Here is a 15537-nt window from a genome sequence, read left to right on the forward strand (position 1 = left end):
AACTTTCTGTAACTTGCAATTTATCATAGTTTTGGTGGTCATCACCTTTTATCACGTTCTCAACATGTTAATCCATCCATTAAGCATTATAATAGCATCGTAGGTGTTAAATGTATATTAGCATACTTTGAAACAGTATTAGAGTGGAAGATTTTAACACATGGCATGATTCTTACCTGTCCCGGCGGCCTGATTGGTATCCTGTCATGTCCCGGCCCCAGCGAGGGCGGCGGGATGGGTCGCCGGTTGAGATAGTTATTCCCGTCCGTATTTGTGCCTGCACATATATAAATTATCATATAGTGATACAAATTTATATTTAAAAAAAACTTAAGGTTCATACTTAAGGGAAACCAGTAAGATTTAAACACAATCACATCATTAATTTTGTCCTCAATCTTACATTATAAGCCTTCCTTAACACTTAACCATCCTAAGTGAGGTAGTTGAATAGTTTCTTGCTAAATGTATACTGACCTCGTAGTGTCGGCTTATCAGCAAATGGGTTCCTATACTCCGGCGGCAACGGGGGTGTGAAGAACGCGCGGCCGGGGGGCGCGTACGACGGCACCGCCCCGCTGCCGACCCCAGCAAGCAGCGCCGCGCCGTGGTGCTGCGGCGGTCTGCGAAAACAAACAAGTATTTAAGTTACACATCTATTAACAAACAATACCTGTGGAATTAATCTACAACCGATATACGGCCGTATTCTGAAACGGGATTATTCCCAACCATCACCCCGCTCTGTCACCGCGTGAGAATAAAGTGTTTCATCCATCCCACCTTTCAGTCCCACTATCACCAATAAGGTGACTGATGGAACCGTTATGAAATAAAATAAGTGCCAACCGTCCCCTCACCGTAAAAGATGGGACGGATGAAACTTTTTATTCTAATCTGTCTCCACGTGGGGGAGCGGGGTGACAGTTGGAAATAATCCTTGAAACGCACAGAACTTCGTAACCGCAGCTTACAGACAGACGTCAAGATTTTAATGTAATTTTAATATTTAAAACGATGTTACATACTTAAATGTCGTTCCAGTATTAGGTTGGACCCTTTAAACAAAGGGCACATCATACATTTCATACTAAAAATAATAAATTTCCAAACATTTACAACTTTTTATATTTGTATGTAACAAAAATTTTTTTTTCTAATCTAATATATATGTATGTAATAAATCTATAAATGACAATAATTAGACATGTACCATTCAATTTTTTTTTAAACTTTTGTAAACTATGGCATGGAATAAAAGACTTTTTTATTTTATTTATTTATTTATGTAACAAAAATAAAAATATAGCAATAGTCTATGAGTTTCGGTTTCGGTCCGAATCTAAGTTACGTAAAACGTGCGCTTAAATACACTTAGACTTTAATAAAAGTGTCTTTGCTACGTCAAGTTGGAAACGGTCAGCTTGGAATTCTAATATTTGCGGCGAAAATCTGGACACAAGACATTTAATCTTGTTCCCTTAGTACCAAATCTTTATATTTCTTTACAAAACTAAATCGATTATTTTATTCTTCGACAAGTAATTCAGACTTCTAAATCATTCAAGTTGCGAAAAAGACAATTCATCTTTCAAGAGTCAATTTCTTATCTTTAGTAGGTCTTTTAAAGGCGGAATCTTTTAAGCAAATAAACGTTCCTACCGAAAGTTTTAACATCTCACGATTTAACGGTCCCCAATCCCGATTTATTTTTTAGTACCGACATTAATTTTATTACGCGAACCAAAACAAATTAACCGCGTGTTTCCGTTATATTTTAGGATCGAAGTTTAAATATGGAACATCCATTCTGCTCCGAATTACGAGTATCCATAGCTATTTTGTTTTCTCGTAAAAAAATACAATGATTTGAAATTAGAATGCGATTTTTTTAAACAGTTAGCAACAGACTATAATTGTGTCAGTATTTAGATATAATAGTATGAAAGTTTTCACGCCGGATAATTAAAAATGCCCGGCGCCTTTTAAAAGTGGAACAAATCTGCTTGAACTTTACAAATTCTTTATTGAAGTGGGGCGTTCAGTTGAAGACGGTTTGAAACTTAAAAAAAAATATTATCCATAGAGAACAAGCATACTTTAAAATTATACTTCCAAATCAAACTAATATTATAAATGCGAAAGTTTAGATGGATGGAAGTTTGTTAGAGTTTGTAGCCTAAACGGCTTAACAGATTTCGATAAAATTTGGTATAGATGTCGAGGACAGTCTGGAAGAACACATGTGCTAGTCGTTTTGTTTTTTCAATCCATTTTTTTAGAGTCGCTGACGAAAGCTAAAAATCTAAAAAATATTATGTATTACATTATAAATTCTATTGTGCGTAAGATAACGAGATTTCGTTGTTTAATTTCAGGATACCACTAAGGTACAGTCGGGAAAACTGTTGTTCCACTTTAAAAGTTACAATTGAATAATTTTAAACAAGACGCGGAATAAAAACCAATACAATGCGGTTATAAACGTGTCTGTACGCAAAAAATGTCTATTAATGATACATGATTTGTTTCTTTTTATTATTAACCCTTTATTGCACTCACTGATATTTAATTAGTTCTTTTAGGAAGGTGCGGAGTTTGTTTAGCTGAAATGAATATGGCAATTGAAGTCAATGGCAGTAAGTACAACATCGCGGATGTCCGCAACTGTACACCGGGCAATGAATTCAAATATATTTTTTTCTCGTCTAATGGCTTAAGCTTTTACAGCACTAAGTTTACGTAAACACGGTCATTGAGTATAATTATGCGGGGTCCATCTAGACGGTTATTTTTTCCACGAAAAGATTCATTAAAATGCGGTTAACGTCGCGAAAATAAAGCGGGCGTCGAGGCAGCGGGCGTTTTGCCAATTTTTCTGATTTCCATACACGCAGCATAATCTACTAAGATCTCGGATAAGTCACGGTGACCATTGCAACAGGGGTCAACTTATATTGAACACCATGAGGTCAATACACTGTTCAACTAGTACGTATATCGCGAAATCTGTGAGAATTTAGAACGGAGACGGAATTTTAAAATTCGGAATACGTTCCTCTACGCGCAACGAGGGGGTTATTGCGATGTCGTTCGAATTTGCACTTTATTGAAATCGAGCGATATTCGTTCGTATGCGGTTTAGCCGGTCGACACACGTGACAATTTATGGGAGAAAATTAACTCACGTATGTACATATTTTAACATAGGATTGTGAGCTAACAGGCTGCGAGGAATTTAAATTGAAATTTCGTATCATTCGCAATCGAACTTATGGAACGTAGGCTAACGAGCGTAGTTGTTTATGTTTATTTGTTGTTATCTATACTATTATAATAAAGCGTAAACACACACTTCTTTGTTGCCTAAGATGTCAGCAATTACAACATATTTTTGAATAATTCTTTTTTTAATAAAAAGCTCTACACTTACTTCACGCTTTAGGCTATATACGCTATTAAACTTAGTTGGTAAATAAATTGGATAAAAACTTAATGTGGCTAAGAGACCATAAGTTGCTGCCAACATCAAGGAAGCAAGATTGTCATGGATTCTCATCATTTCATGTCATTTTGACGTTTGCAATTGATAAATTGAAGTTTTTAAAATTACCTGCGGATAAATCCGCATGGGAACAGCTAGTTTAATAATAAAACACCAAGCTACAAGTACATGTTTTATTACAATTTCAATAAAGAATTTAACACCCATATTCATTCACATTCAGAAACATAAGTTAATACCACAAAGTTGTCATATTTATAAAATATCATTTACCTGACATATTTTTAATTGCATAGCTTTCAATTTAAACCCATACATACTCAACTATCTCTTTAATAGAACGTTACGATAAAAATTTACTGCAAACTATAATGAAACACGCTTGAGGTTGGCCATAGACTGTTTTATTTTCTTAATAGACAAAGCCAAGACATGATTAAGTATGCCAAACAGGTAATAGATGTCGCCATTATTTTGATATAAACTTTAACAAACTATTTTCCGCTTTAAAGCGACAGAAATAAAATTTAAGGAAGCTAAAACTTTAGCTCTTAGTACAGCATAAAGCGCTTCTTTGCTTGATTTAATAAAAATACGCGTAACTAACCTAAACAACATTTTTAATGCAAATTTAATAATTCACGTAACTCCAACGTAGCGTCCGAGAAACATTTCGGTTAATTAAAATCGTTGGCCTGAAATATTAAAAAAAAACACTCCAGTTTTTATTACTCTATGACGTAAGTTTGAGTACCCGCCAATTACTGTCTCTTGACTTTTGAGTAATTATTTAATTACTAGCTTTTGCCTGCGACTTCGTATGTGTGAAATTAAAAAAATGTTAGCCTATGCGTTCATCCAGACTGTCCATATGCCTTTCATCGAGATCCGTTCATCAGTTCAGGCTACAAACTAACAAACATCCATTTGAGCTTCCGCATTTATAATATTAGTAAGATATAAGAATTTATTATGCTTTAAGTTGTCAACATAATCACATATAAATGCTTTTTAACATTATGAAAATACTCTTGAACATAAACGCTCAAGTCAGCGCTACACAGAACTGGCATAATGTAGACGCTAATTGGCGTCACTGAATCCAAATAATCCACGCTAGCGCAACTGTCCTACGACACTGGCATAATGTAAACCAAGCACTTACGAGTATACTTATGTTTTTTAACCCACCTTTAGGTGGGTATGTAATAAACTTCCTCGACTGCAACGCATCGAATGTTGCGATATTAAATACTGGGACTCCGGCAAATATATATACCCCAGATAAATATGAATTATTAGTCTAGACTTTTATAACATAAATCTAGAAGTTCTTGATTCATTATTTTAATGTATCCGAACAATAAACGCTATTTCCATTACTCATAATAATTCTTTTAACAATGATAGAGAATCGTAAGCTAAACGGAACCAATAATAGAGTATTTAAAAAAACTAATGAACATAATTATAAAAAATCTTTTATGCGTATAAAAAGCTATTCCATGAACAAAAGCATTAATAGATGGCCATTTAGAACGCGATGAAAAAACGGTTATTTTATAGAAAAATATAAAATCATTCAGTCGACTATGAATTACTTATTGGAACTGCATTGACCCGTTTTATTTTTAAATAAAAAAACAACAAAACATTGAAAAAGCCAATCGCACTGCAATCGGTTACTGTGGTCAAGAAACAAGTTCCATACGGCGAGCGAAATGAAAAATCTATATACAATACGACCGATTCCCCCATCGGGATGTACGTTCAATAAAAACATAAATAAAACAAGAAGCGATCCGTGGAACAATGCGAGTGTAGTTTTGCAAAACAATAGCGGTTTAGATTAATGGTCGTCTCTGAAACTGCGCCCGCTCAGGGCAGTACTTTGCAAAATATACGCAGGACGGGGCGTAAGTCATAACCGGAAGCGATATACGTGAATTGGTTCAGAGGACAAAAATATCGCCAACAGCAATATCGCAAATCTACACGTCGATATTGCAACTGAAATAATTTAATTTGAATTTACAATGTACTTTTTTTGCTTATTTTTTCCGTACCAAATATGATCAGGTTTTCTTCTTACTACCGACCGATTACATATTTAGAACGACCTTCGACTAAACTATCGCACAACAGTTGTGCGATTGTAGATTGTTTAGTAACAAATTCAACTTTTTAGTTGCACAACTTAAAATCGGGCTCCATATAAGCTCATAGGAATCAAAGTGCGACTAAACTGTTGTGCGATAGTTTTGTATACGGTGGCTCCCTTGTCTTAATATTTTTATGTAGATTAATTATGAACCTTCTAATTAATATAACAATAAAGTTTTCTATAATTGCTTTTCACCCGCGTTTTGTTTGTAACTTGCGTCGTAGTTCACATTACGGATTTGTTCGTTTTGACAGAGGCGAATTAATGTTTCAATCATGCTTAGGTCGGGATTTTAAAACGCTCGCATCACCCAAATCCCAATCTGCTTACGAGTCTAATACGACTGTAATATATGACTTTACACTTCGTACAAAAATCTTATTCTATTTTAATACTCGTATATGGAGGTAACCACCGCAAATATACAAAGATTCTAAAATTATTGTAGAGAAGCAATGATAGGTATTTTACACTAATGAAAGCTTGCGGTGTTAAGTTACATTCTCTACTATTTTTGATATGAAACTATCTTTCGCCCGCAATTCCAAGCGCGTTAAAAAAAAACAAAAGTGAGTAGCTAATGTGTTCTTCTACACTACCCCCTACAGCTATACCAAATTTCATCCAAATCCTTTCAGTCGTTTAGGTTACAAACTCTAACACCCATCTATATAAACTTTCGCATTTATAATATTTGCAAGACTACACCTGTAAACCTCTCAATTTAGGAGACTGAAAATTGAAGCCCTGTTCTCCAAATTCCTTGACACATACAGGCATATTTCAACAACTAGAAATTGACGGACAGAAATTGAAAGCAATTCGGGTACACAGATATCGGTCACGTCAAACGTTCAAGCGACGGAACAGGCGTGACAAGTCGACTGTTAGAGAGCTCAAAGATTTGATCCGATTCAGTAAATAACCGCACTATTCTAGCAGTGTCAAGGGAATTTACAAACAGCACAGAAGACAGAGACAGAGAGATGGTAGATACTAGTTTTGTTTCTTACAAAGACTAATAAAATGACTAACGACCTTTTACGCAATAACTAAAGCAACGGCAAAAAAATGAAGGATAAATCATTTTTGATCGATTAAAAATTATAACGAAACTAACCAAAACATCTCAAAGCATAGACTAAAATAGAAGTGAAAGCCGATAAACAAAAGGCAAGCGTGAAGTTAGATAAATAATGTATCAAGTCCAACAGAACGATTCTACAACTTGAAGCTTCTGCAAACTTGAAATGTTTGGCATAATCTGAATTTGCGAAGAGATTTATAGCATCATAGCTCGGGATTTCGCCTTCACGCGGACTAGGAACATAGAAATCAATCGAGCGGCTTTCGCTACAATAATTCCAGAATTGGCAACTCCAGTGGCAATTTATCGTGTTTAAGGGTTGTGCTGTCGTCATGCTGTGAATATTTATGATAGGGTGAACGACCCCATTCTGAACCAGTGAAGGGTTAATAAAGAGTGATCACTTTAGTCTATTTTATATTGAAAAAAAGGTGATATATGGCATGCTTTATTATCCATGTTAGGAACTATATGTTTTGGATGTAAGTAGCTAGTATTTTTTACAAGTTTAGTCTACTAATATGACATTTAGCCTTAAAGCCTTAACGTCTATTATGTGTTGAAATTAAAAAAGTCTCAACACGATTAATGATGTTTGACTATTTGCTTCATAAAATAACGCCGTAACCAAAAAAAATCGGTAAAAAGGTTGATTATTTTCTCTTATAAAAAAAGGTTCCAATTTTTGACAAAAATACCGCATTGAACTTCGGTATAAATTCTCTTATATTTGCCAGAGATCTCGTGTGATTTGTTATCCGTCTATGCAGACCTAGACGTGGTATGTTTTCATATTAAATTATAATACGATAACAGAGTTAATACTACCTCTATAACCTTTTGTTAACAATTTTGAAAATAAGGGCCTGTCCCACCAAATTGTAAATTGTCTGATAACAATCAAAGTTGTAAAATTTATGATGGAAATATCAGATTTGGTTCCCATTACATTTACGTCATTTTTAAGCTATCTGAGCCACTATCAGCCAGTGGTGGGACAAGCTCTAATTAAAGTGATTTTAGGAACAAAGTACTGACTATGTTTAATTTTAGAATCAATCCTTGATTTCACTGGAGCTTCAATTATATGCTACGCAAATGTTAGTTCTCAAGTTACAATCGAAATTACCTCAAAATCAAAAGCAAACTTATCTCAAAGGCGAATCGATTCTCGTTTCACCGACACTAAAACTATCGATGTATCGAATCGTAGTTGAGCCAATGATTATGCAAATGTTTGTGAGCTTGCTTGCACCGATCCGTGCGAACTACGTAACAACTGTTTTAATTGAATCGATTACCACTCGATAGATGATTTCTGTTCTTTGTTTGAATTTCTAATAGAGTCGAACGTTTGTTTAAATATCAGGAGGTATAGCACGAAATTTTTCCAGTAGACATTCGTGACGATATCGACAAAATATCCTACAAAAAGCCTCAAACGAATTTTATCGATGAAGTTACGAATACTTTCTTGCAAATTTTTCGTGCTAGGTACTCAAATTTAGAGTTATCGGTTGCATGGTTTACTAGGAAGTGTTAAGTATTACGCTTTTAAGATGCCACAAAGGCGACACCATTGGTAGTATCAATATTTTCATAACTAATCTACATGTATTTACTTTTAATTCCTCTGAAGATAATACATACAAAATTGTAACATTCGTACATAGAATTTGAAAATATAATCCCAAATGTTCATTGTAACACTCTCAGACGGTCATAGACGCATATTTAAACAGACAGAAAACAAAAAACACTCGAGTCGCGTTTTTTCGAAGTATTTCATAAAATATTCGAATGCGAAAAGTGTTCCATAGTTGAAGAGTTACATAAAGCACAGACAGGACCTGTAATTATTTAAGCGTAACATCGCATTGTCAAAGGATGCACTCGTAAAGGACCTAATGAGCAACTTTCCGTGCCCGAGGCGTTCGCACGTGAACGATGGAGCTTCAAAATGGCGCTTGAAGCAAGGGCACTGACGAGACTTATGAAAAAAAAAGCCTAGACATGTCTCCTATAAAAGCAAACACTGTTGGGAAAAAAGGAAGCGATTTGTGTCTGGCGTGAGAGTATCTTTTTGTATTTTTTTTTGTTTTTCTTTTCATATACCCATTTACTTGTCTACCATAAAATAAAAAAAAAGCTTACTCATTAGAAAATTATACTTATTTATAAAACTTTTGATTTGAACAATATTTAGATTTATCATATATACCTAACAGTCTTTTTATTATTAGACTTAATAATAATACAAGAATAAATAAAAGTGACATGACAAATCGCTTTATTAGATTAAACAAAAGTTAGAACGTCAATAAAAACCTTTTTACTAAAACCAGGACGAAAAAAAGATAATGGACGCTAATGTCTTTACATAATACTGGCTGAATTCCCAATCGTTAAAACAATTCAAACATTGTTCGGAAAAAAAATGCAAATCTGACAAAATTCTCGGCGTCACAAATTGAATTCGACGATAAACAGCATCGGCGTCCGCCGGCCATCGCACACTTTAACCTTTAAAAGACAGGACCTGTCCATCACACATATTTCCCTCTATGAAATAAAAACAAATAATAAATTTTTAAACTGCTTGCTTATGTGTTTACATTTATAGTTGGTATCTTATTATAAAGACGTAGCATCTTTACCGACTAAGTGGAAAAATTTACAATACATGCTTTGCCTAGTCCGTATCTTTATTATCAAAGATCGCAAACTCCCTTCAACAATCGCAACGACAACTTTGTTTTTATTCAAATCAGAGCTTACATAATGAATAAGCGGAATATAGGCCGTCGAATAGACAATTGCCTGTTTTTTTCACATCAAGACTGAGACTGTCCTTGAGAAAATAATTCACTATTCCTCCTTGTTTATCTGACACGTTTTTATTACTAAAACGGAAAAAACATAATCGATTCATCACAATGAAAGTATAATCGGTTTTGACGTCAAACCGATATTTAACCTCACTAGTTTATAAATTCGCAGAATATTTTCTAAAAATAACTTATTTATCATTGACTAAATAACAATAGTTAATTTTAACGTTTCAGATAAGTTGAAAGATATTATTTATTTATAACACGGCTAAAACCCATGTGGGAACTTTCGGTGTAGGCACCGACCTATTATAAATAAATAATATAGTATAATGTCTCACGAAAGTTTTAATAAGTTAAGTTGAAAGATTTTAAAATCTGTTAAATGTTAAAAAATTGTTAGCATCAAAGGCAGGAAGAAGCAAAGGCGAACAGTTTTATACTAGCGTCGTAAATTTGTTTGTTAATTTACAATTAGATGAAAGAAGTTTCTAGACAATATCAGACACTAGCATAATACCTTTTGTGGGAATAATAGAACTAAGGTTGTGGAAAATGGAAAAAATACTTCGGTCTTCGAATTCGTGGGCGTAAATTTAATAGACGTCTCGTCTTGCTTATTTCTTAGGTTAAAAATGTCAACAAGAATAACATATTTAAATTCAAAACCCAAGCTTCCCTTTGCTTTTTATGAAGAGATATTTTAGTCTAAAAGAAATAAAATATAATTAAATGATAGTTTGAAATCAGGTCAAAGTTAGTGTCAAGAAACTAAACCGTGGTCAAACTTTTTTATTTGTCCGTGCGATATCCGAACGGGTTGGTGCGTCGACTTTTATGGCGGGACGTATTTAATTGCGCGGAAGGGATCAAAGTTTTACGCGGCGCGCAAACGGCATTTAACTTTAAGGAGTCTCCTAACTCGAGTTTACGATAATGATTTAATTTATGCCCGGAATTAAGCTGCGCTCAGAGATTCTCCGTGTTGTTTTAGGGTTTTGTTTGGGAGTTGCCTTAACGGCCTCTTGTAATTAGTAAAAATTAATTTCGAAGAGCGGTAACGGAACGTTCGTTAGTATGACAGAGTGGAATAAATTACTTCACTTCTGGCATCATTATGACGTCAAATGGTTTTTACAGCTTCTAAATACAATGCCAGCGAAACCATAAATTGATGAATTACATAAAAAATCGAAAGATGGCGCTGTCAATAAATTTCTATGCGAGCTTACCTCGGCTTGTGATAGGTGGGGTTGCTGTTAGTCTTGAGTATGTCGGCATTGGGGACGGACGTGGGCAGCGCGTGCTCCCGCTCCAATTCGCTCTCATAGCTCTCCAGCGGCACGTGCTTGCCGGGAAGCGGGTCCGCTGTAACAATAAACAAATGCTATTAAAATGTGCATCTAAAAAAAATTTTAATTTTTTATATCTATACATTAGTGTAGGTAAAAATGATTTAGTTATGATTCAGTTACATAAGGCAAGTCAAGGATTTAAAACATTTAGTTAGGACTATTTTTTACCATTCAAAACATGACAAACGTTGTGTCTCAGTTTCACATAGCAATTGTTAAAGGAAGTAAAATTGACTTTAATACTTTAAATCTTCGTATCTTTATTCGTTTATTTTAACTAAAACCTACTAACCTATAACTCTAGACGTGAAATTCTCACGGCGAAGACTTTAATCCAGAGGATCAACGTAGTCTTTGTTTGGATTTAGAAAAAGAATCCTTAATTCTTTAATACGGAGGAACAAATCTTTCTATTAATCTTAAGTATTGTCACAGAAAATTACTTGTTTTCTGTTAAACAGAATACGAAGTCTGAAGTAGCTTTTTTATGAAAGAACAAATCGAATTTGCAAAGACATTGACTGAACAATTCTTGCATTTGAGACATCCCACTATTTATTATATTATGTTAACATAATACTAGCTAACGTGTAGAGGTCTAGCAGACTACTTTATCGACCTATTTTATTCGGGCACTCAATCAGTATGAACATGTATGGAGAACAGTGCACACAGTACGTCGATTTGGTTTAACGTGATTTTGACTTGAGGCCAACCCGATCAAACTATACGACTAAAAAGTCTGTCATCTGAGATACAAGACGTACAGATAAAAAAATCAACCATAAATAATGCATGATGATACCCGATAGACTAGTTGATAAAAATATATCTCAACAATATTCTTATTACGTTAAGTAGCATTTACCACAGGCGTTCACTAAATGATACACATAGATAACGAAACGCTTTTAGCTTATTATCGTCTGCAGACCTCAATTATATCTTTAGTATAATATAGCTACGCCTCCGCGTGATATTAACGCATATTCAAGACACTCTTATACCATTAGCGTTCAGTAAATTACATAAATATGTGCATAATTAGTTATACCGTCTACATTCCGACGCAAGATGGTTTTACGACATCCGAACGAGATCAGGCAATGCTTTTATATTTTAGTTACGCAAGATTATATTTATATAACGTGACAGTCAACAACCTGTTAGATATATTTTTTTTGATAAATAACACCGATTACGAGACGTTATGTCTACAAAGGATTTAAGTGGAATCTAAGAGAATGCTCTGATTTCCGAAGGAAAAAAGTGTTTTATTTGTATTTTAAAGTAAGTATACAAACTTTATTATTGGAACGAAGTATTTTTTTTATAATAAAAGAGGACAAACGAGCGGCGGAAACACCGAGTTGGTCAACGATGGCCTTGGACATCCGCAACACCAAAGGAACTACAGATGCGTTGCCGACCTTTGAGGAAATGATAGAGTCGGATTCAAGTTTGTTATTAGTAAGTAAATTTAATTAATGAAAACAGTAAAAAATCGCTTTATTAATACTAAAAGCGCTATTTAAGTTGTTAATGCATAATTAAGTTGCATTTCACTTTGACGCGACTTGAAATGTGTACCCACATAAAGCAATCTTCTTATTAAAGTTCTCTCAAAGTGTAATATAAGCCGACAGACTTGGGAATACACTACTTTGTACTCTATGAATCATAGACGAGGTTATCCGTGCTAGTGTGTCAATACAAAGTGGGAACGAGGTATTAATTAGAGGGTAGTTCGGATCCATTTAAGTTACTTGTTCCTTAATTACGTTTAAATATTATATCATAATAATATCTAGTTGGCAACTGGCTAGTAATTTAGTCGAGTAGCAAGTAATTTAGTAATTAAGAGTGAATAACAAAAATTTAGTAGAGTAGACCACCAATTAATCCTAATAATGTAGGTATATGTTAGTTAAGTGCGAAGGAGCCGGCTGAAAAACAGCACGGGAACGGCTCAGTTCTTTCTGCATACGCTGAGCTGGCTACCTTTGCCACGATTGTATGTTTTCTTTAGAATAAGTCCTTTTATGTTATTTCTTTTTGACAATAAATACATATTCATTCATTCATTCAATTCATGCAGAACACTCTCGTTTATCATCAGCCTGACCCCTGACTTAGGGTAGGCTCTAAACTCGTCTGTGGCAGTGGCGGTGGCAAGCGCAAGCGATCCGTGGCGTCCCACACAATGGCTAGGAGGGAACGAAGGGGTTTAGTGAGGTATGCCCCCCACTATGGGGGGAGAGTCCCACATAACTCGCGTGTCTGCCCCGAGGCATGGAGTATGCGTAACGCATTCCCCTTCGGAAAAAAAGGCTCTAAACTCCTGAGTGGCGATTCAGAGATGATCATTCTATAGTATTGAAATGACGTGATATCAACAACATTACATCTGTACTAATATTAGAAAGAGGAAAGATTTGTATATTTGTATGTATTAAAATAATTTAAAAACTATTAAGTCGATTTCAAAAATTTTTCCACAATTAAAGAGCGTTATTAGTAACATAGGCTATTTTTTATGATTTAGTAATTTTACGCGGACGAAGTCGCGAGCAACAGTTTATATTTAATCAATGAAAACATCATTTTCATACATATTTACGAAAAATGAATAAATCTAGGAAGGACAACGTGATATTTCATATTTATTTATTACATAATGAACAAATTTATATCCTGAGGAAAATTGGATAAATGTTATTGCAAAAATAAGTATTTATTGGGGGAGTGAGGGATAAATTATGTAGCCCGACGCCTGACCTTTGTCGGTTTATATTTTCAGCTCACGATTGTGTGAAAAAAACGTTATTACACGCCGCTCTGGGCTTTTACAATGTACCGCACCTGTTATTCAGGGACGCTTTCAATTCGCTCGTTTAATTCAAGTTTAGTGTTGGGCATAATTAATACTTTATCATCTAAGTTACAGAGTTTTCTATTTAAGTTATTTTCACCCTAATAATACTACGGCTTGTTGATTACCCAAAATGTTAATCTACCTATTATAAAGAGGAAAGATTTGTATTTATGTATGTATTGAAAAACTTCAAATACTACTAGGCCGATTTTAAAAATTCTTTCACCATTAGAAAGGTAATTTATCTATGAGTAACATAGGCTATATATTATTTATTTATAGGCTATCAATTATTTTTAAATTACACGCGGACGAAGTCGCGAGCAACAGTTAGTACATGTACATATAACTGATCAATAGATATAATTTTAATTAATGTTATGGAAATAAACATATTTATAACAGCTTTAGTCCCGTGCGAAGACGGGGAGAAACACTAGTTCAACAAGGAAGTTTGAAGGTCGGACTATTAAAGAATCTATCAGACAATAAACGATGAGCAGACATAACAAAGTTATCAATCGACCCATTTGATTGGTCCCACGCAATCACTATTTATATGAGTATTCATAAAGTTTTCGCTCGCAACTAGGGATGTGACTTACAACTATCGATATTTAAAAATGCACATAAATAAACTAATTCCGTAAGTGTTAATAAATTGTTATGTTTAGAGAAAAAGTACAATGCATTAAAACTGTTTATGCAATAATAAAAAATAAACTTTATGTAACTTAATTAACAATAAAACTTATATCTTAAAACTAACACAAAGACGTTTAGGTGGTCCTAAGCAATCCCTTAAATGTAGATTTCTTTAACTTAGTGCTGAATACTAAGACATGATTTAAATATCATCAACATAAGAATTAAAACTTCAAATTCCTTACAAATTGACGTCTATCAAATTGTAAGCGGCATTCACGAAGCATTTAAGACTAGCTGTTGCCCGCGACATCGTCCACGCAATATCAAGATAAAAAGTAGCCTATAATATGCCCGTCTATGTCAGCTACCCTTCAGTGAAAGTCCGGTCGAAATTAGCCCAGCCGTTTCGGAGATTACTCGTACCCGGAACAAACGCGGCTTGCGGACAGACAGACAAAAAAAAATTAAATGCGATTTTCGTTATCAGCAACGCAAATACATCATCTTTCTAACATCTGGATTGTTTTTGATATTATAAACAGGCACTCCAATTTTATTATATGTATAGATTCGTTTTAATATTATTTGTGACTATTAAAAGACTCTGGGTATGGTTAAAATTTGTTATCCAATTCATTATGATTTATCTTTTATATCTAGATTTAATCCGATTGATTTTGTATTTAAATTGTCATGTACAACCCTATCGTGCATATAGTGATGTATAGTCGATAGATAATGTAACAATGGCAGCCCTGTCCGAGGCCTCGCGAGCTGTTTGCGTTTCTCACGACTTATCAAATTCGTAGTTCAGTGGAAGGAGATAAAGACTATTGTTCCGAAAAGTTTGGGTCAGAAGTATTTTGTTACTTTCCTAGTGGTGCGGAATTCATAAACACCTCTTTGTTCTGTAACCCAGTTCGAACTTTGTATTGTAGGTCCCCACTGTTAGCGGAAAGTGTTTATATTTTTAATTTTGATGCTGCAAGAATATGGAGCAAGAAACATTAAAATATACGATAGTTAAGACAACTAGACATATTAAAATATATATATAAATGCTTAAATTAAA

The 15537-nt window shown here is 34.3% G+C and overlaps 1 protein-coding gene across 3 annotated transcripts in view; it reads right to left on the reverse strand.

Moving 5' to 3' along the window:
- LOC106111364 overlaps positions 1 to 15537 on the reverse strand; it is a 331426-nt gene that overhangs the window by 5248 nt on the left and 310641 nt on the right. For all 3 annotated transcript variants that reach the window (XM_013293413.1, XM_013293414.1, XM_013293415.1), the window contains 3 exons: positions 10820 to 10955; positions 478 to 623; positions 177 to 277 (listed from right to left, as the gene is read on the reverse strand). In XM_013293413.1, the coding sequence (XP_013148867.1) occupies positions 177 to 277; positions 478 to 623; positions 10820 to 10955 (383 nt within the window). The remainder of the gene's footprint in view (positions 1 to 176; positions 278 to 477; positions 624 to 10819; positions 10956 to 15537) is intronic.

This window comes from Papilio polytes, unplaced genomic scaffold (genome assembly GCF_000836215.1).
Source record: "Papilio polytes unplaced genomic scaffold, Ppol_1.0 DF824169.1, whole genome shotgun sequence".
Classification (NCBI taxonomy): domain Eukaryota; kingdom Metazoa; phylum Arthropoda; class Insecta; order Lepidoptera; family Papilionidae; genus Papilio; species Papilio polytes.